This window comes from Ictalurus punctatus, chromosome 12 (assembly GCF_001660625.3).
Source record: "Ictalurus punctatus breed USDA103 chromosome 12, Coco_2.0, whole genome shotgun sequence".
NCBI lineage: Eukaryota > Metazoa > Chordata > Actinopteri > Siluriformes > Ictaluridae > Ictalurus > Ictalurus punctatus.
Window position 1 is genome coordinate 13,991,815 of NC_030427.2, and position 23,402 is coordinate 14,015,216.

Below are 23,402 nucleotides of genomic sequence, written 5' to 3' on the forward strand. Positions count from 1 at the left end.
GGGCGGGAGTTCGGACCTGCACACAAAATATGGCACAGAAAACACACACACACACAAAAAAAACTTCCCATCCCAAAGCTAGCGGGTTGTAACATTGTGGAATGCCTGCAAAACAATTAAGTAACTGCTATAGCAGCTGTAAACAGATGTTCCCTCTTTTTTCTCTGTTTGGAGGGCAGGTCACAACACATATTTAAGGTTTCTAAAAGTGGAGATGTAGTATGTTACAGGCAGAAAAAAACATTCTGTTGATTTGGAGAATTCAGCTGCAGTGATATCCGACAGGTTTTCCCAGACCGCCACGCATAAAAACACACCTGCAACATACAGGGTGAAGTCTTTCCACAGGATATAAGTTCTGATCCACGTTATTTCACTGATCCTTTGTCTGACCCTCTGTCTGATTTCTTGTTTACTTCTGTGGATTGTACCTTACTTTTTACATGTGCTTTGGTTGTGCGTTGGCCTGATCTGCCTGGTTAAAGACACGCATCTGCTTTGTAATTTCACTTTTGTATGTTTGGATTTTGTATTAAAGTGCCTCTGTGCATTCATCTTCACCCACTCTATCTCTCTCTGAGTCTGATAGGTACCTGCTGTCCGTGTACAGAACTTTATTTAAAAACTAAAAAAACACAAAATACTTCAGTACTACAGCACTAGAATTCTTCCCTCTAGTGGCCAAGTGTAAAAGCGCAAGTTGAACGCAAGCCTTTAATTTCTTATATCACACTGTGAATAGTGTGCATGCAGTCAAAAGTAAAAGATTTTTCATGCAATTCATGCATCCAAAAGCACAAATGTCAGTTGTGAAATATACAGACATACAATAAAGGAAAAACAAGTGTCTTAGTAACATTTTGAGCCACCAGAACAGCTTCAGTGCACATTGGTATTCAATGTTTAATGATTTCTACAAGTCTCTCCAACATTTGTGGCTTTTGACAGACGCCCTTATCCAGAGCGACTTACACTTATTTAATTTATACAACTGAGTAGTTGAAGGTTAAGGACCTTGCTCAAGGGCCCCAGAGTGCCAGCTTGGCAGTGTTGTAATCTGTACTCACAACATTCTGATCAGAAGTCCAAGGTCTTAACCACTGAGGTACCACCACACAATTGCACTATGCCAACTGTACTGCAGCCATAAACAACATCATTCATGTTGAATATTTCAACAACTAAAACCAACTAGGTTTATCAGAAAATATTGGGAGATGGTGCAGTCAATAATAACTGAGGAAGAGAGTTAGATTGGTCAGAATTCTTTCTAGAAAGGGAGGGGGATTGGTCAGAATTTCTTTTAGAAAGGGGGATTTTTCAAAATTCCTTCAGGAATGGGCAAGATTGGTCAGACTTCCTCTGGGAAGAGGTGAGATTGAATTCTTTCTGAAGGTGGTAGATCTGTCAGAATCTTTTTCAAGAGGGGTGGAATTGGTCAAACCTCCTTCAGCAGGGGGTGGGATCAGTCAGTCAGTATTCACTTATGGGGACTGAAGGGATAATATTTTCGAGAGGGGTGGCATTAATCAGAATTCCTTCAAGAGGGGTGGGATTGGTCACAATTTCTTTGGAAGGGGGTGATTTTGGTCAGAACTTCTTCAAAACGGGTGGGATTTGTTAGAATTTGTTTGGAAATTGTTGAGTTTGGTCAGAATTTCTTCAGGAGTGGGTGAAGTTAGTTATAATTTCTTTGGTAGGGGTAGTATTGGTCAGAACTCTTTCGGAAGAGGGTGGAATTGGTCAGAATTCCTTTGGCGGGGGAGAGAAAGTTATTAAAAACAGTCCTAGTACAAACTTCTGAAAATGTAAATGGTCTCTGCATTGTTACTTGTACAGAGAAGGCCACAAGCAGATATTTTTGTCAGAAATGCAGCAGTGTTCTAGGTCGGTTTGTGATTGCAGCTCCATGTTAGAATACATTAAAGGACTATTTTTTTTAGCTTTAGGCATGTGTTCATGCTGGTTAACACAAAAAAAAGAAGTTTGAAGCTTGAGGTGATGACAGAGTAAGACATCTAGAATATCGTTTCGGCTCTCATTCTGTGCTGCGATTCTATTTTAAACTGGTCTGTTTGCATGGTTTTTTTCATCTTCACGTTGGTTTAAACTTGTGAATACATGTAGAATGTAGGTGTGAACTTGATGCCATTCTACATGTAGCACATAGGTGCAAACTTCATGTCATTCTATTGAGTAATTGCAACAAATCTTTAATTTCAGTTTAAGTTTTAGTTTATACCACAATGCAGCGGAATTCTCAACGCTAACTGAAGGTGTAATCACAAGGTGTTTAAACTCTGGTTTATCACACTACACAGTTGCTGATTATTTTCCTATAACAGCATGATACTGAGTGTTTTATTCCTTACTTAATGATAAATGTGACCTTACTTAATGATGAATGTAACATCCTTTTATCTTCAGTGCATAGTGTACAGCTTATTATTCAGTTATTCATAATAGAGAATATTATTCCGTGAACTAAAGTGACAACAGTAAATGTATGTAGTTATGAATGTGGCTAAAACCTGGTAATAATACTTTGTGGTTTCAGTCATTAAAGCCATATTTAAACTACTCACAATAGAGTTGCCTCTCTAAGATATACTACGTATACTCTAAGCCTGAATTTTCATTTGTTTTTAATTGCATAAATTTATGTCCTTTTGCAAACCACTGAGCAGATGAAAACTGTGACAGAGTGCATCTACAACACCTTGCAAGAAAACAGAGGCACTGCCTTTTCAGTGTACGTGTAAAATGTGTCTGCTTAGGGTTCGAGCTAACACTACGGGTATTTGATTCATATATATAAAAAAAGCTTTATTCAGTATTTTAAACATCATAAAATGTTGATATAGAGACATCAATAAATGTATGTATATATATATATATATATATATATATATATATATATATATATATATATATATATACACATACACACACACACACACACACTTACTGTATGTAGAATATAAAATACAATAAAAATGTTCTTGTTTTCATAAGAAAAATATATAAAAATCAGAAAAATATGAAATATGATGGAACAAAATGTAAACTAAAAGACAAAATGAAAAAGAAATTATGAATGAAACAGTAAAGCAAATATAAAAAGAGGAAAAGTCATTGGCTCATGGGGAAAATGAAGTGGTGTCAGTGGTTGAGAGCCCGGCCGAGGACTTCCTCTTACCAGAGTATATGACATGACTGGAACTCGAGAGGCCCAGGAATTTCATTAGTTTCAGCAGATCATTGCGAAACTTCACTCCAATGAAAGCGTATAGGAAGGGGTTCAGGCAGCAGCGCAGGAAGGCGATACCTTGGCTTACGTCCATGGCATAGAGGAGATTGTTATCGAGGTCACACACGGTGGTGTTGTACGTGCTCAGTCCCATCACCACGTTATATGGCAGCTGGCTGACAACAAACACGGCCACGACGGCGAAGATCACCTTTAAGGCTTTATTTCTCTCAAAGCTCCTGGCTTGCACGAGGGTCTTAATGATGCAGCTGTAACAGAAGACCATCACGAGCGCCGGTAGGACAAAGCCCAGCACCATCTGGCTGACCAGCATGGAGATGCGGAGATCTTCGTGTCCGTTGCTGTAAGCCACGCAGGTGTTGTTGGAGTTGACGTTGGAGTAGATTATCTCAGGCAAGGAGAAGAACACAGCCATCACCCAAGTGACCAGGGAAGATATGCGTCCATAGTGAACGGCATTGGTACGGCAGCGGTGAGCAGAAACAGCTTTGGTGATGGAGAAGTACCTGTCCACACTGATGCAAGTGAGCAGGAACATGCCACTGAAAAAGGTGATCTTGTAGATGGCATACATGGCCTTGCACAGAAACTGCCAGAGCGGCCATTTGGTCATGATGCTGGTGGCCCAGAACGGCAACGATAGCGCAAAGAGCAGGTCGGCTACGGCCAGGTTCAGCAGGAAGATATCCGTCATTGTCTTAATCCGCTTGAAATGGACGTAGGTCAGGATGACCAGGAAGTTTCCTAGGAGAGCCAGGAAGCAGATGATGCTGTAGATTGTGGGGAGGAACCACGATCTGAAGTATCGATTGGAGACTTTTGCACACACCGTCTCATATTTCTCATAATCTGGTGTGTAATCATCTTCAGTTGTTTCGGTTGTGGAATCAGTAGTCAAGTTGGACCAGCTTGTCTGAAAAAAGTGGGTGAATTGACAGATTCACTCAATGCAGTGCTTCAGCATCTTTAAATCATCCAGGCTATTATTACAGAAAATGCCTTTAAAATGAAAACACAATCTTTACATTCACATTTCACATTCTCTTTCCAGTTTCCATGAGGTAAAAATGTTTTTTTATTTTTTAGTTCAGTTGTAAAAGTGCATGTGCAACCATGTATAACCTCATGGTGCTAAATATGTTACCTGAAAGTGGCAGGACCACATCAGCAAAACGGGACCTAAGGCTACACATGAAAGAGAACATGATTTAGAAAACAGATCAATTTCTAGATCATTTATGGGATATTTTTTTTTATCAAACTTTTAACAAAACTCTTTTTGTTAAGATAAGCCTTTTCCTGTAAACCTGTCTAATGTATGTGCACTATTTATACAATTTCACATCTATTGTAGAATAAACTAGAAGTAGACAAAGACTATGGTGGTAAATTTTGCTTGACTGTTTAGTTGTTTGGTTTTAAAAGGCTTGTACTCACCCGTGAATGAGACCATTGTTGTTGAATGAGTGTGTGTTACACGTCTGTCGTACTACTGCTCAGAACACAGTGATCAGTAATGCTTTTTTTTCTAACACTGCTCACTGAGGAACCACATCTCCTGTCTTTGAAGCCACGAGTAGAGGAAAGGGTTTTTTACCTCACCTCATACTGTTTCGAGAAAAACAAGCAAAGGCGATAATACTTTATCTGTACAGAGTTTGTGTATGCTAACTATTATGTAACTGATTATGAATTTGTTCCTGAATAGTTCTGGGAGGAAGCATGCAAAGAATAAGGGTGTCAAAACATTAATCGTTTTATACGAAAATACAACAAAAACTCATCTTTCACTTTCTAGGTATAAATTTCTACTCTATGTAGTGAGAAAACTGTTTGAGACTTTGAAGATGGCAGAATGAACATGGATTGGGATAGAAAAAAGTATAATATCGATGTTTTGACAAACCTATTGTTATGGTCACTGTGACAGATTTTGCTGTAATTGTTGCATTCTTTAGAGAAACTAGATACCTCATTGAATAGTTTATATAAATTCTCCTAGTGCTTCAACTCAGTGTGTGCTCTATTCGGGTAAATCCAACAATTGTAATCAGAGTCCAAGGCAGGGGTCAAAACATTGACAGGCAACATCAAAGAAACATAATTCTTAGCCAAAAAAGAGAGAAAGAGGTGACAAAGGAAGTACAGTGAGGACCAGGACTCACTAAGGCACAGACTTAAAGGTGACTTCACAACAAACAATCAGTATGACTAACAAACAAACTAATCAAGAACAGGTGAACACAATGAGGTACAGAACCAGAACAGAAAATCAGCCATGTGCTTATGTTGTAGTGATGTCTCCACCCCTATCCTGTCATTTTATGTTACCCTAATGTGTTCACCTGTTATGTGTTAATCCTTCATTAAATTGTCTATGTATGTGTCATTTTTCACTGCAAAAACTTATTGTGCATTTAGTATCTTTAAGTCCGAGCGTTAATTCTTGTCCGGCTATATCACACTCTCTCTCTCTCTCTCTCTCTCTCTCTCTCGCTGATTAAAGGAGTCCCTGAAAGCACAAAAAGACACAAATAAGTAAACTGGTGGTAATAAGACACAGGTTAGAATCATCACGTGTTACCTGCCGATTGGACCCGCCTACTCTGACGCTCAACTATGCCCCTGCTGCCACGCCTGGTTTTGTCTATGTATGCTCTGTGACATCATTGTTCATTGTGAACTCTTATTGCAGACTTTGCAACAATATGACTTGCACAGTAGAAATCGTGATATTTCTATTCTATGTGATATAATCCACAAAAATATATTTAGCCGTTCTGCGCCACTTCACAGGTATCAAGCTCAAACTCAAACTTGAGTCAGGTGTGTTAGTGCAAAGAACGTTTGATTCAATTCAATTTTATTCGTCGATATTGTCACAAAGCAGCTTTACAAAAATCTGGATGTAGATTTTGATTCCTAATGAGCAAGCCAGAGCTGACAGTGGTGAGGAAAACTCCGGGGCGCAATGTGAAGAAAAAACCTTGTGAGGAACCAGACTCAAATGGGAACCCATTATCTTCTGGGTAACAATGCGAGCATTACAAAGTGTGTTGCAGATTGTGAATAAGGGTCCTGGGATGAGCATACATTATGTCTATGTGAGTACAGCAGCAACTCTTATGTACAAATTGACAGTATCTAGATGAGATTATATATGCAGAATAAAGGGTGAGACTTAGACATAAACTGCTTTGTAAATTGCAGCTCTTTAGAGTGTCCATATGGAGTTATTCACAGCAGCAGAAGTGCAGAAGCTCCAAGTAGAAGATGTACGAAGATGCAGCAGGAATGATCTGTGGGTGAGAGGAGCTACAGTGTGTTAGGATGTGGCACCGGCATCATTACGGTAGTACCATGATAGCTTAATGAATAACTCTCTATTAGATTAACTGAATAACAAAAGGTTAACCTGGTACAGCTGCAAAGTTTACTATCATAGTAAACTTTCCCACAGTGTAAAAGTAGGGCAGAGAATATGATGGCTGCACTGGAAAAACAATGCTACTTAAGCCTTTTATCTTTCCCCCTGCCTCACACAAGGGTGCACACAGGTACACGTTTGGTTTCATGTGTGCAGCTGTGGTTCATGTGTAGGCTGTGTTTTCAGCTCAATGTCCTCCATTTTTGAATCAAGCTAATACCTAAGAATTTTAGAATCCTCAATGATGTCAAAGACTTATTTTGTAATGAAATCTTGAGTTTAATTTTTTTTATTTTTTTTTTTATTTTTTTAGGTTAAACGTCCTTTATTGACATGTTTGGCTATTTTGATTTTGATTAACGGTTTCCTATATTATCCACAATGCCATGGTGATAGTGTTTCCAGTGGGATTTAGCCCTTGTCTCATCTTTACCTAAAGAGAGTGATGCGGCCGCGCTTTAGTACTTTAGTCCTGTTCAGTTCTCTCATCCTCTCATCTGTACACACTGCTCAAACACATTAAACCTCAAACACATTAACTGCACATTAAGAACGACTTCATGGCGCAGATCTCTAACTGGAGTTCAGCGTTTAGGCTGGATTTCTCATTAATATGAGGTTGGACCATGAACATTGAGTGAGAAAAGAAGTCCTTGTGAAAATGAGAATGAGAAAATGAATAAAAAGGTTAGTAAAAAAAAACAAAAAACGCTTAAAGTTTTCATTTGGCCACAACTAAATGACCTAATTTCTAGGTCTTAACGATCTTGTCTCACACATTAGTTTTATCAAGAAGCGGGGCTCTTGGAAAAAAACCCCAGGTGACTGCATAAATCAGAAGTATCAGGTCAAAGGAAATGCTTCCCTATTTGTGTGGTCCTGTGTGTGATGATGTGACAAATAAAAAAAACTTTCTTTAACCCTTATCTGAATATCTGTGTGTATGTTCACAATCTAACACCTCTGTTTAATCTGATACACACGCGACATGAAAGTTCCTGTCAAACAGTCGTGGTTTCAAAATTATTTACATCCCCCCTCCTGAATACTGAACCATCCTAACCTTTGCTTTGGGTGTGCACAGGTACACACATGGTTGCACGCATGCAGCTGTGGTTGGTGTGTGTATTAGAGAGCTGCTAAGAAAGGGACGATGACAGGAAAATGTGCAGAAACCACAATCCAGGTGAGTCATGTGACCATGCAGCCAGCACTCTACACTTTTAAAAAACAATGTGCAAATCTTTACTCGTGTGGACATAAATCTATGCATGGTTTTTCATGCACAGATTTTCTTTTTCTGGAATATTATTTCTAGAATACTGTAGAATTAAGGCTCATGTAAATGCTTTCAGAGTTCAGACAACATCCTCTCTGCATTTGCAGCAATATGCAAAAAAAAAAAAAAAAAAAGAAAGAAAAGGAAATGAATTCATCGTGAATGAAACAATAGTATAGTTATATTAAGTGTCTCTATCTACAAGCTACGATTAGCAGGTCTGATCTCAGATAAGGGTTTAAAAGGTGCAGAAACAAGAGACACAGAGATCAAAGAGAAAAAGAGAATCTATATAAAAAAAACAAAAACAAAAAAAAACCTACCGACAAAGTAGTACAGCTTCCTTTCTGCAAGCCACTGTCACTGGGGTAAAAATACTTTCATTTGTGAGACTAATTACAGCCTCCATCTGTCACTGATTTAAAAAAGAGAGAAAGAAAACATGCTTAAGCATGTTTAAGAATAACATTTCTAAAATAAATATCTATTTTTTATTATTTGTCTTACTTTTACTGTCACGTTACTTTACATTTGAAATATTTTACACACTTATGTATATATTTAACAGTATTATTATATAATATATATTTATATACTTTATTTTGTTATTATTTTCTCCATTCTGTCCTTCATATATGACTGATGCTTAAATTTTTTTTATAAAAAATTACTTCAAATTTTAACGAGCTTTTATTATTATTATTATTATTATTATTATTATTATTATTATTATTATTATTATTATTATTAGTGGCACATTACATTACTTTTATATTATTAAATTTTTTGTACTTTTGTTTCCTATCAGTTGTATATGTTTTTATATGTTTAATTTACATTTAATTTTATATTATATATGAAATATTTTTGTTCATTTGATATTCTCATATATTATATATTTTTAATAAAACCATTTTGAAATATGTACAATGCCCTCCACTAATTTTGACACCATGGGTAAATATGAACAAAGAAGGCTGTGAAAAATTCTTTATTGTTTAAGCTTTTTATCCTTTGTTTAAAAAATATCACAAAAATACTCTGCTCTCATGGATATCAAACAATTGCAAAAAAAACCCCCCAAAAACCACAGGTTTATAAAAAAACAAAAAACAAAAAACTTTCTTAAATCTAGGTGTGCAACAATTATCGGCACCCTTTTAGTCAATAGTTTGTGCTACCTCCCTTTGCCAAGATAACAGCTCTGAGTCTTCTTCTATAATGCCTGATGAGGTTGGAGAATACATGGCAAGGGATCTGAGACAATTTCTTCATACAGAATCTCTCCAGATCCTTCAAATTTCAAGGTCCACGCTGGTGGACTCTCCTCTTCACTTCACCCCACAGGTTTTCTATGGGTTTCAGTCAGGGGACTGGGATGGTCATGGTAGGAGAGGTATGTTTTGCCCATTTTAAGCTTTCTGGGAGAGGCAGTCAGGTGTTCATTTAATATCTGTTGATATTTGATAGTTCATGATGCCAAATATACTAACAAAATGTCCAGGTCCTCTGGCAGAAAAATAGCCCCAAAACATTAAAGAGCCCCCACCATATTTAACTGTGGACATGAGGTACTTTTCCATATGACTACCTCTCTGTGTGCAACAAAACCACCTCTGGTGTTTATTGCCAAAAAGCTCTATTTTGGTTTCATCTGACCATAGAACCCGATCCTATTTGAAGTTCCAGTAGTGTCTGGCAAACTGAAGACTCGTTTTTGGACGAGAGAAGAGGCTTTTTTCTTGAAACCCTTCCAAACAGCTTGTGGTGATGTAGGTGACTTCAGATTGTAGTTTTGGAGACTTTCTGACCCCAAGACACAAGTAACTTCTGCAATTCTCCAGCTGTGATCCTTGGAGATTTTTTGGCCTCTTGAACCATCCTCTTCACAGTGTGTTGAGACAATATAGACACACGTACCAAATCCAGGTTGATTCATAACATTTCCAGTTGAATGGAACTTCTTAATTATTGCCCTGATGGTGGAAATTGGCATTTTCAATGCTTGCGCTATTTTCTTATAGACACTTACCATTTTGTGAAGCTCAACAACCTTTTGCCGCACATCACAGCTATATTCCTTGGTCTTACCCATTGTTATGAATGACTAAGCGAATTTGGCCTATGTGTTACCTCATATTTATACCCCTGTAAAATAGCAAGTCATGGTTGACCAATTTTGTGTACTAAAAAATGTAAAATATCAATGGAAATATACTTCAAATATATTTTTCTCATATGAATTCATAGGGCTGCCAATTTTTGTTGCAAACCTATATTTAACAAAAATCATTTTTAGACAAACCTGTGTTGTTTTGGCAATTGTTTGATGTCCGTGAGAGCAGAGAATTTCTGTGATGTTTTTGAACAAAAGGTCAAAAGGTTAAACATTAAAGAATTTTTCACAGCCTCCTTTGCTCATATTTACCAAGGGTGCCAATATTAGTGGAGGGCACTAACTTTTTTTTTAACTTTCATATTTAATTAGCTTACTTCATATTATGTTTGCATTATTTTAATTGAACAATAAAATCAGGGGTTTTTTTTTTGGTAAAAATAGTTTGTTTCCATATTTTTTTTTTACCCAAACAGAACAAGGAACCGAATGTGAAATTTTTTCAGAGGAACAGAAAGTAGTCATTTTTCTTTTCTTTTTTTTTTTTTAGGGCAGTTAAAGATGATCATCACTCCTACGTGGAACAGAGCCGTCTATGGCACAGCATGACTACAGAAAACTTACCCTGTGATTCAAATCACATTTATCTGTGAGCTCTGAAGAAATTCAAATGAGAGACATTTCATGGTTCAGTAAATTACTCATGGGTCTGTTACTCACTTGTGGGAATTACATTCTCAACCTTCAGACTAATAGCACAGAACTCTAATGTTTGAGCTTCTTTTTAATAGACTGGATAATAACTACGTGTATCCTCATTTCATCTGTAATCATATCATCATCACTCCTCTTCCTTTAACTGCCAAATAAGAATCAGCAACATTACACATTTACAGTTGTGGCATTTGGCACTTGCAGAAGTGCTTTGACATCTCTATTAATAAATACATCCTGATACTGGTTCACTAGGTCACGGACTAAGAATACCAACAGTCTAAAAAACTCTGTTGGGCAGGTAATATAGTAAGAAATGCACACAGGCAACACAGTTTTTATAAATTAAAGTGCTGATTTAAGTACTTCAGGAAGACGTAGGTCTTTAGATGTCATTTGACAGCTGTTCAGACATCTAAGGGGAAGTTCATTCCACCAGCTGGGTGCCAGAACAGAGAAGAGTCTTGATGCATGCCTTTTTGGTACCCTGAGAGATGGTGGCACCAGTTTAGCAGTGCTGGAAGACCAGAAGGAGTGTGGTGCGGTGCAGGTGTGATAATGATTTGAGATAAGTGGGTGCTGGTCCATTTTTGGCTTTGTAGAGTTTTAAATCTGATGCAGGCAGCCACATGAAGCCAGTGGAAGAAACAGAGCAATGGGGTGGTGTGGGAGAACTTTCTGGATCAGTTGCAGAGGGTGAGTTGCAGTAGTCCAGTCCTGAAATGACAAGGGACTGAACAAGCACCTGTGAGTGGCCTGTGTGGATAGAAATTGATGAATCTTGTTGTTCCATGTTGTTGTTGTTGTTGTATGTTGTAAAGGAGAATTTGGCATGAGTGTGCCAGATTAGTAATGTGAGAGGAAAATGATTTGTTGATTGTCCACGGTTACCCCAAACTCACATGCAGTTCTTATTTGAGAATCTATCAGTATAAGAAAATGACACTTAATTCTATAGTCACTATTACATATACATATTTATGATTTATTAGAAAGATATATGATAATTAAGAAACATGTAAGCGGTACAAGGTGTTGGCTAACTAAGGAATAAAACACTCACGGCATGCTGTTATAGGAAAAATAATCAGTGATGGAATGGAGTGATGAAGTGGAGTCACTGTTACTATAGCAATGTTGCTTTATTCCATTTTATACCACAACAATTTTTCTACAATTTCATATTTTTTACTTATTAAAGAATTTCACATCATTCCTGCTTACATTTAATGTTATGGAACGTCCACAAAACAAGTTAGTTCCTGTTCTCACTTACGTTATAGCAGTTTTAAATGGTCATTCCCTCAAAAGCCTTTTGATAATGAGACAAAAAAAGAAAACATACTGTAGCTTGTTATGTTACCAAGAACAAACAGAGTGTAACATCCTGAAGATGTCGGGAAACTTACAGCTGTTACAAAGCGCTGACACTAGAGTCTCCTTCCTTACATGTTAATAAATGTCTGCTTACAGAACATTTCACCATGTAAACAATTATATATTTTAAATCAGTAAAATGATTATAAACCTTTGCATTGCAGCCAAACTCAAGTACCACAGTGTTATTATTTATTATACAACAAGTACCATATTTATTAACATGAATGACATAGATAGTACACAAATAATGGTTATTTTATTTGAGGTAAACAAGAATAAAATGTACGAGGTTAATGATGTGGTCACGGCTTTGTTCATGTTGGTATGAATTAGGATTCATTTTTAATTCAACATCCATCCATCCATCCATCTTCTATACTGCTTATCCTTCCACCAGGGTCATGGGGAAACCTGGAGCATATCCCAGGGAGCATGGGGCACAATTCGTAGTACACCCTGGACAGGGTGCCAATTAATTCACCATATAAACTTTTTTTTCTAAAGTAAAGTTACACAACCCTCATATAGGTTTATTATGCAGTAATGTGACACTATGAATACATGATTAGGTTTTTATTTCTTTATTTTTATAGGATATCTTAATGTATTGAAGAAAGCCTTACCTGTATTTGGTTATGTTTCATGCATTATTACAGTATTTTTTTTTCTCAGTTTTTTAATTTTTACTTTACATCAATAATATTAAATATAGTAAATGCAAATAATTTCTATCTTACTATTTTATACAAAATGGTACATTAACTCTTACGATACAAGTGTGAAGTTTAATAGGTTTAAGAAGAAAAACAGCATTCGACACAGAAGCTTCTATTACACATTTATTAGTGTTCAGCAGCCTATAAATGTCAGAGGCACTTGATTTACATTCATGATAATGCAATATATTTTACTTGATATTCAGGAAATACAAGAAAATGTGGAATATATAATATATAAATAATCTTACTATGTGGCATTTAATACCAGTAAATATTCATAACTGAAAGGATATCACACTCTTCTCAACTAAGACAAAAGATAATAAATAGAAAACCTTTAGGTATGTCATTTCGGTTTGACTATCAGGCTAGCAATATGAGCTACCAAACCCGAACATGTTATGCACCTTGGGTACAGTATGGAGTACTGATTAGCAGGGTTTCCAGGTGTGTATACTATTAAATCCAGTCTGAAAAGATCTCTAGAATGCTCTGCTATTCTCATCTCACGCTCTCTTTCCTCTTGAGGCAAGGCATTTCCTGTACAAAGATGTCTTGTTTGAATAAAGCAGATGTCTTGTTTGAATTCAATGTCTCTTCAACCCTCCTAATCTCCTAATACACGAGTTGCAGGTTAACTATGGATTAACTGTGACTAGATACATAATCATAACTCATGCTTCATTCCCAAAAGTCCATCCTACTTGCACACGTTTGGCACAGAAATCCAAATACATACTCACGGCTCAAAGATCTCATCCTCTTTGGAACACAAAAGAGTGACTCTAAGGGTCGCCACTGAGCAAACTCTACTATCACTCAACTATCGCTCCTTAGCCACCGTTGCTAATCATGCTGGAGGAAGCGCTGCTGTCTCGCCGTGTGTCCAGACCAAGTTTCTGCAGGTCCACACCCATACTGGTCAGCACCTGGAGCAGGGTCATCTCTTGCTGCGTGGCCTGGTCGATAAGCGCCGGACACGTCGGGTTGCACTGAGGCCATTGGCACGTGTCAATCAGGTGGAAAGGGCAACCTTTCAGTGCTGTCTTGCTGTTCTTGTTGGCCTCCTGAAGGCTTCTGTCCCAGCACTGGAGAGCGCGAGATAGAGACGTGCCCTTCACTTGGAAGTCCATCCAGTTACTGAAATAAAATCATATGATCAATTAGAACATGGCCAATATAAGGATTTTCATTAGGATAGGATATATTCTCTAACATTTTCCTTGTTTGATTAATTTAAATGTAATGAATGTGCTGTAACAGATACAAATAAATTCATGAGGTCGTTTTATGACCCACGTAAACCCCGGGTGGTCAGTACTATCATTTCGCTGCCCAGCGAGGGGCCACCAGCTAGGTGTGTGAAAGTGTTAGGTGCCATTTTGGTGACATGCAGAATGCGATGTGATGGATGCACGGTCAAAAACAGCAGCATGAGCTCACCGTGTGCGGCTGCAGTATCCTTACCTTTTAGTGATCAGTGTGTGGGACAGGCAGGATGGGGCAAACACAGCGCTGAAAAAAAAAGGCACACATGATTTTCTAGAAGCTACATTATAGCTTTACTAAACTACATGTTTAGTGTAGCACTTAATAATGATAATTTCTTAATAATAATGTTTTATCTGCAAACTGTTTTCTTCAGTGGATTGTATTCTATCACACGTGTAAATGTGAGATAAGGAACCACAGTGTAGCTTTGTGAGAGTACAGCACTTACGTGACATCTCTGAGGGAGTTTTTCAGTTCTTTCCCGAGATTCTGCATGTAGGTCCACTGCTGCTCGGAAAGAGACTGTCCACCCACGTAAATGTTCTCCACGCGCAACTGTTCCTCATCGAAAAGCCACTGAACCACAAACAGTGGAGCTGCAAAAAAAACAAAACAGTTCTTAAATTGTACTCTTCCACCACTGAAATTCATATCTGATCTGATTCATTGCTGCAAGAAAACCCTGAGTTGTGACCATTTTTAATGATGGAAAATACCTGTTAAGACCTACTGATCACAGTAATGAAAATTAAGGAAATATTGGTGTGTACTTTCATCTAGTACTGTAAAATGTTCACTGATTTGTCCCTTAAATCAGATGAAACCATGAAATGTCCTATACCGGGTTCTCAATTCAAGCCCAGTCCCTGTCCCAGTGATTGTGCACGAACTCACAACTCAAGAAGGAGTACAGCTTGTGCCCGAAAAAGCATTGCCACTCCTCGCCTCGCTTGTAGTGCTGCTTACACTTCTCTGGAATAACTCCATTCCACATTCTGTAGGGGAAAAAAAGAGTTACTGCTCTAATTTAAAAACATGACTCATGTGTGAAAGTGTAAGAATTAAGAAAATCACTTTATACAAGAGCGTTTGACTTTACCGTAACCCTTTTTTGATAGCATCAACCGGAGTGCAAGAGAGACTGTCTGGACACTCTGGGGTCTTTTGCTGCTTGCTCTCCAAAAACCATCCGGAATCGACCAAGCCTCGAACCTGCACATCTGCACCGAGCTGCTCCAGCTGACTGGCCACCTTCTCGATGTTCAACAACACACCTGTACCTCCAGCACTGCAGAAAAGATGGAGCAAATACTTTTCATACTGGTCAGATTCTATCCCAAAGAAATGCAACAAAAATAATTCAAACTGGGATCGAAAACAACATGGGGTGTCTCATTGGTGTGATGCACTGTGTGCATGGCTATGTTTGGCTGACCAAACATGCTGCTAATCTGGGAAGAATCTTCAGAATCTTCAGAGTCCCATTGTGCATGGTTATACATAGATATTATATCATTGCAGTATACATCTTCGTGGTGGACGATAGCATGGGCTGAAAATAGAGCTTCTGCCAGGGTTATGTGTGCTGCTCGGATGGTGCCAGCAAGGAGCTGGTCCATACATGGAGAAAGTGTTTAAGCCCTCTGACCGAATGCCTCTGCGTCTATTGTTTCCAGCAACGTGTTATTGAGATCTAAATGCATCTTGACAGCTATAATGAGTTGCATTGCTACTGATACGTATCTCGGCCTTACCAAGCATAAGGAGATACAATACTGAACATAGCTCCCACTTTGATAAGCCATTGAATTTAATTAAAAATTACCATTGTGCTCTTGAATTCTTGATTCTGATTAGTCAGAGGGATTCATTTCCTATAACAGCAACTCTGATGGTTTGCTATATCGATGCGCTCATTCTAATACGTTATGGAACACGCTCCACATAAATAGATTAAAAAGCAAGTGTCAGATTACTTTTCTATAACAGCACGTCCCGTTGTGTGTTATTCCTTACATATTACCTCGTTCCAGCCAGCATCACCACTTTGGCCTGTTTCAGTCCTTTTGATGCAAGCTCTTTGATCAGCTCCCGGATGATCACAGATCCCATGAAGGAGTACTCTGTCATGGAGCAGACACAAACATAAAAAGGTTAAATGATACAGACACCAGCCAAAAGCTTCAATTAATGTTCACATCAAACATCTCAGTGACTTTGACTGTGGCATGGATGTTGGGGCGAGACAGGCTGGTTTGAGTATTTCAGAAACTGCTGATCTCCTGGAATTTTCACATACAACAGTCTCTAGAGTTGAGTCTGAGTCTCACATGCACAGAATGGTGTGAAAAACAAAAACATCTAGTGAACAGCAGTTCTGCTGCTTCCGGAAACGTCTTGTTGATGAGAAAGATAAGAGGAGAATAGCCAGATTTCTTCGAGTTGACAGGAAGTCTATAGTAACTCAAAAAACCACTGTGGTGAGCAGAAAAGCATCTCAGAACGCACATCAAAACTTGAGCAGAATGGGTTACAACAGCAGAAGATCACATCGGGTTCCACACGTCTGCCAAGAACCCCCACATATTTCATGAATGAGCAGGTGTACATGTGTTCCTATTAAAGAGTGTAAACCCCTGGTTTAGAGTATATTTTATTGGATTGGATTTTTGTAATAAATTTGGATATCTGATTGGAATCTGATTTTAATCTTATTGGATATTTGTAATAAAACATTAAATTCACTGCAGCTTTAAGCAAATTGACTGGATATCCATATACTAATAGAAGATTGAGTGTCACCTATTTCTTTCGCCTGTTTGATCTTTGCTGCTGGTTTGTTACCACTCCACACATCACTGGAGCAGTAAGGGACAAACCTGGCCACAAAACACAGAAAATGACATTAAAAATAGGAAGTTCTCAGCTACATTTACACACTTACACACTTAGTTACACTGATACACTTACACAATGTTGGCATTATACCAGTGCGGATTCTCATCAGCTTGTGAAGACAAGATTCCACTTCCTAAAAATAAAAAAAATCCTTCACAGATTCACAAGGTTTCAACCCTGACGCGCTTAAATGAGAAACAGAGGCACAGAGAGCGTTGGCGTGTCATGTTAGTGCTACAGCAAGTGATAGACAGTAGCCTACCTTTGCGTGTCTGCGGCCAGTCAGTTGAGCTCATCAGGCGAGGGATATTTTTATATCTGGAATCACAGGTCTCTTTGTTGTAACAGCACCAACCACCTAAAAATAATTCACTAATATTAGCCGGACATCCGGTTTGACTAGGAAAGCCCCATTAGACTGCTGTTCAGGATCTCGAGGTATGGACCACCTGCACTGGGCCATGCTGTAAAAGCAGCAGCGAGAGGCATGGCTGGTGCAGGAATGTGTAAGAGTGTTCACTCTCACATCACTAAATGGAGGATTAGGAGTATAAAAGATTACATTATGATGTATGAATATAAAATTCATACATTATAATGTATTGAATTATCAATACGTTGTCATTTAGTTGCTTGTTAGATTTGAATTGCGCTTACATTTTGTACATATACACCTAACCATCACCTAATACTTTTTCAAAGAAAAATCTCTGCGTACATCACGACATTTCTCTGTAAAGTCATAAGGTGACATTTTAGCATCAGACAGCATCTAAATTCCTGAGAAATCTAAACTTCAACAGGTTTTATAGTGAGAATGAGACCTACTACCCATTACTGTAATCTATCTGCTGCTACATACTTTGTGCTTAGTGTGGGAGATAGCTATTAGCATTCAGCTAGTTAGTATCATGCTTGCTAACATTTGACAGATTAGGAATAAAGCTGTTGTTAGACTTTTCTAATGTTTTCCCTATATACCTGGGTTCCTTGGTGAAAGTGAAAGTAATTTACGACCAGTAACTAAAATCAGATGTGTGAATGTTTCTTCTACTTTTACTTTAACCCACAGAGGTCTATGCTAACGTTTAACTTTTTTTCATACCAAAAATATGTGGTGTTTTATATTTTTCTTTTCTTTTTTTTCTTTTTTTTTTTTTACACACATAGGGCTATGTAACTGTTGTGGTTTTAGATGTGGCAGATAAATTGTATAAAATCAAATTGAAAAAAAGGAGAAATCATTATGTTTATCTTCCATATTGAAACTGGAAAATTAAGTGTATATATATATATATATATATATATATATATATATATATATATATATATATATATATAAACACACACACACACACACACACACACACACACACACACACACACATATATATATATATATATATATATATATATATATATATATATATATATATATATATATACATATACACACATGTATGTATGTATGTATGTATGTATGAATGAATGTATGTATGTCCAATCATCTGTTTGCAATCAGATGCCAAATAATTTGTAAACTATTGAGAAATATATAAGATTTTTTCATGTTCCACGCATTGTTTATACTTTTCTACTTCAACACACGTGAAGAATTTGAAGCTTCAACTTTTTACCAAAGGAGTGATTTATTTAAGGAATTGCATTTTTTAACTGAGTAAAGAATTTCTCTCAAAAATACAGTTCTACTCTCCCACTACAGCACCTCATCAGGTTTATTATTGTTTTCCAATCCAGCTACATGGTGGGTTTCTTTTCTTGTCCCGTGCTGACACCATCAATCATACATGTAATGCAACTGAATTAACACATCATCACACAGTCCAAAAAAACAACAACAAAAAAGAGCATGCCTCCAAGAAGATGAGCAGCGGTCAAAATAACGCCTAGCAGAGTGTTTAAGCCCTCTGATGGCCTCTTGACAAAATTAACCTTGTTTTAAATACTCACCCTCCAAAAATATCAGCCACCTCTTGCTTCCTTTGAACTCCTTTAGGTAAAACCTGTGGATGACAAATAAATATAGAATGGGATAGAATAGGAAGAGGTTACAGATGAGCCTAGGACATACTGAGGTCATCTCCCATATCAGGACGTTTTCGTAATAGAGCCTGTTTGTCATCCAACATTTATACATCTGTTCTTATTAGTTCATTTGATCTAACACGTACAGTATGTTTAATTTAAAAAGTATATCACTGTGTATCACTAAACTATATTGTAGCTAACGGAAGTCTTCAGAATGTACAACTATGTGCTTTATGGTTTCTCTGTAACATGTCAAGTTGTGCTTTTTTTTCTTATTAACTTCAACAGAGGCTGGTGAGGGAATCACTGTTTATAGCTACTAAAATGCAAGTGATAACACGAACTTGCTTGTTTTGTGGATAACATTAAATGTAACCATAAATGGATAAAAATTACACCATGTTACTCTTTAATAAACAAATAAATAAAATTTTGCATTGAAAAACATCTGTGGTATAAGTGGAATAAAATACGTTGCTATTGATAACGGCTCTCTGCTCATATAACACCACCCCGTTCTCTTTGACGATCTCGTGCTCTCACCCAGCCGCAGTGCCGTCATTGCACGTGGCCGGTGTGTTCCTCAGGAGGTTCAGCTTCATTTCATTGGTAGTGGATGTTGTCTGCTGGTTCCCCGCACGCGTGTCTTTGCCAGAACTTGTTGCAAGGTCATCATCCGGGCCGACCTCTGCAGACGGACTGCTGGGTTTTTTAGCCGCTCTACCGCTTGGTTTGGCATTTCGGTTGTTCTGGCAATAAATGCCTCCCAGCATGAGCAGGAATATTACATGACACAGGATCTTCATATTAAATGCAGCAGGACCTCCTTTGAACAAGAAAGAAAAGAAGTAGAAGAAGTTGTCAATGTTTTCAAGACTATGACAACTCTGCTCACTTGACTTTATAATATGACAAAGTAATTCCTCACACCTAATAATAATAATAATAATAATCTGAGATAACACACCTAAGTGCATAAAACCTATTTCAAATGTGACTTTGGCTTTCTAGAAGTAAACACTTGAAATAAGCAAAGTTATATATATATATATATATATATATATATATATATATATATATATATATATATATACACACACACATACACACACACACTACTGGTCAAAAGTTTCGAGACACTTGACTGAAATGTTTCTCATGATCTTAAAAACCTTTTGATCTGAAGGTGTATGATTAAATATTTGAAATCGGTGTTGTAGACAAAAAATACAATTGTGCCAGCATATTTATTTCTTTCATTAGAAAACTAACAATTTATTTAAAAAATAAGTATATATTTTTTAAATGGATGACTTGGAGTGAAATATTCCGAAAAGCAGCCAATAAGTGTCCAGCATAGGTGTGCACTCCTTTAATACTGTTTAACAAGCATCTCAGGGGGATTCCTCAAGAAATTGGTTGAGAAAATGACAAGAATACATTTCTGGAAATTCTAGACAAAAATGGCATCTACTTTGAAGATGCTAAAATATAAAATTATTTTGGATTATTTTATCACAAAATAATTCCCATAGTTCCATTTGTGTTAAATAAAAATAAAGAATGAGTGTGTCTAAACGTTTGACCAGTAGTGCAATATAATAGTATATTATATTGGTAACAAATATAAGAACATTACTCTTTTTGTTACTCATTTCACGATTGAGTTTGGGTTTGTAGAAATCAATGATTGGATTACGCAAAGATATCCACCAACTGAACAAGACAGTGAAGCATAAAATGAGTGGGAAAAGCTCTAGAAATGGGTGTAATAGTCTTATATTTGTTATAGAATCATTTTGAAGTGAGAAATAGTAGATACATTTGCCAAAGATAGAATTTTTTAAAGATAGTTTAGACATTTAAATGGTCCTGAATTGGGAAAAGTTATCCACCAATAGAATAAGACAATGAACTTAAAATGAATAATTGTGTCTAAGATTTGGGTGATAATCAATATTCAACATATTTTCATTTCATTTGGGTTTCATCTGGTAAGTCCACTCACGTTGACTTACAGTATTGTTACAACTCAACTGGCATTGTGACATTACTGAGTGTAATTAATCATACCTAATAATAATGAATTGGGATAAAATATTTACAGCAAAAGAGACATACCCTTTATAGTCACCCGGTCCTGGTCACCTTGTTCTCTGGAGAAGTCTTCTGTTGTGTGGACCACCGTGGCCGCTGTGAAGAATTGAGAGTTATTGACTTGATGGTTTATTGAAGAGTGCAGCGATGATCTTGGACTATGGATATGGATGTGCTAGGTTTTATAGTGCCACCATATGGATTGCATTTCCTAGCATCTCTCCCCCCACCCCACACACACTTTGAGTCAGTGCCAGCTCCGGGCTGTAACTGATGACACACCGGTGCTGGACGCCTGATGCCGAGGAGAAAAGATAACACGCACTCTACCAACCATATTTCAAATGCAGGCCCTACCCCTCGAACTGCGTCCCACAACAACTCCTCCCTCACTGACGGCTCAGGCCGGCTTTGATTTAAACACCTACATGGCTGAAATACCTGCACGGCCCTTCAGATACATGGCATGCAACAGGTCAGTGGAGTGAACATCTACTACACACTCACTCGAGAAACAACAGGTCCTGAGTTAAATAGTGTTTAAATGCCAGTCATCAACAAGGAACAAATTTCCTGGATGTCTAATGAATACTTCACTCCAATACATTATAACATAGTGAAAGTACCCTAAATAAAGCCAAATTTATCAAATAAGAGATCATTATATAAGAAATATACTAAGTGTACTTAGCTTATTCCTGGACTTATTTATTTATTTATTACTAATTTCAAGCTTGAAATTGTTTTATAAATACAATTTTGCTTCTTTTTAGACAATTTCACAACAATTTCAAGCTTATCATTAGCAAATATATGTAGAAATAGGCTGAATACGCTTATATTTGTTTTATAATCACTTCATAAAGATGAATATTACATAGATTTGCCTATATGTAAGATATTTCCACTTGCTAAGACCTAATTTTTTATGCATGTTTTATGCATTTAATGGTAAGTAGAATTTTACACCTCTAGTCATCTATATGGGGGGAAAACCCCCATTTTGAACATTTAAAAAATATAAAGCAGCTGCTAATCTGTTACAATTAAAAATCTGTTTAATTGATATCTTTTATAACACCCAAAGAAGCTTTTATTAGCTTTAATAAAACAGCATGCTCTAAAAAAAAACCCAACCCCCTAAAACAAAACAAAACAAAAAAAACCCCCAAAAAACAAAAAAACAAAAAAAAACAAAAAACAAACAAACAAAAAAAAAACAGCATAAGCAACTATATTACAAGCATTTATATTAATTTGTGGTGCACAGGAAATCATATTTGAAAAACATTTTTGTGTCAATTTTATAATCTTGTGAACATAGACTTGGCCTCCACATACACAACCGTATTATTATTATTATTACAGGTTTTTATAACTTTAATAAAAATACTTTTAAGTCAAAAAACACATCAGATTTTCACTACTGACTTTGATTCATGTGAGCGAATCTTTATGCAAAAGCGATTCAGTCAACAGCAGAACAAAACAGAAACCTTATTTTAACCTTTGATTTTATCTTTAAAACTGAGAACACCGAGGTGGAAGTTTTGGTTTCCTCTGCGCACAGTCTGAACTGAAGTGAAATATTTTGATTAATATTCTATTTGGGGAAGCTTGTGAATAGATCAGTAAAATTTTAATTTGTCCTCAGCAGGTATAGATAAAAAAGTTTGTATGGTAGGATTCATTTTATTTGTTTGTTTATGCAACCAAACAATGCAATTTTTTTCAAGCATATCAATGCTGCTATTTAATGCAGTAACCAAATTTAGATTTGACATTTTTTATAAAACAAGTTTTACTGTGTTGCGTGATGCTAAGATATTTTTTTTGTACTTTTATCGTGATAAGATATCTGAGTGCTTTAAAGCGTTGCCAGAAAATATTTCACATACATGAAAATATTCGAGTAACGAAATATCTAAACAAGTCATCCAATGACATCGCTTTTTGGATTTGATCTACCGAGCGTTCATTCTTTTGCTATTTAAACGCGTGCAAGCCTCATTCTGTCTTCCCAGAAATCATTGCAACAATCTGTTAAGCAGACCTCAAAACACTTAAAAACCTGAGAGAGAGAAAAAAAACTGGTGTAAATCAAGCAAGAATGTTTAGAAGAAAAAAAGCATTTAGATGGCATTGCCGGTCTTTTATGTCTTTGATATCTGCTTCAACAG

The 23,402-nt window shown here is 36.9% G+C and overlaps 2 protein-coding genes across 2 annotated transcripts; both read right to left on the bottom strand.

The window, feature by feature from the left end:
* Positions 1-2,950: 2,950 nt before the first annotated feature.
* Positions 2,951-4,840, bottom strand: ccr7 (chemokine (C-C motif) receptor 7). Its single transcript, XM_017480727.3, has 3 exons — positions 4,709-4,840; positions 4,416-4,456; positions 2,951-4,184 (listed from the first exon to the last, which is right to left on the bottom strand). Exons 1-3 carry the CDS (start codon positions 4,722-4,724, stop codon positions 3,141-3,143), a joined length of 1,101 nt encoding a protein of 366 aa, XP_017336216.1. The 5' UTR covers positions 4,725-4,840; the 3' UTR covers positions 2,951-3,140.
* Positions 4,841-13,008: 8,168 nt separating this feature from the next.
* On the bottom strand, positions 13,009-21,601 carry notum2 (notum pectinacetylesterase 2). The gene is made up of 12 exons (XM_017480780.3): positions 21,247-21,601; positions 19,669-19,951; positions 19,048-19,100; positions 17,339-17,434; positions 17,149-17,209; positions 16,981-17,057; positions 16,202-16,301; positions 15,278-15,466; positions 15,073-15,173; positions 14,627-14,774; positions 14,374-14,421; positions 13,009-14,046 (listed from the first exon to the last, which is right to left on the bottom strand). Exons 2-12 carry the CDS (start codon positions 19,929-19,931, stop codon positions 13,740-13,742), a joined length of 1,443 nt encoding a protein of 480 aa, XP_017336269.1. The 5' UTR covers positions 19,932-19,951; positions 21,247-21,601; the 3' UTR covers positions 13,009-13,739.
* Between the last annotated feature and the right edge of the window lie 1,801 nt (positions 21,602-23,402).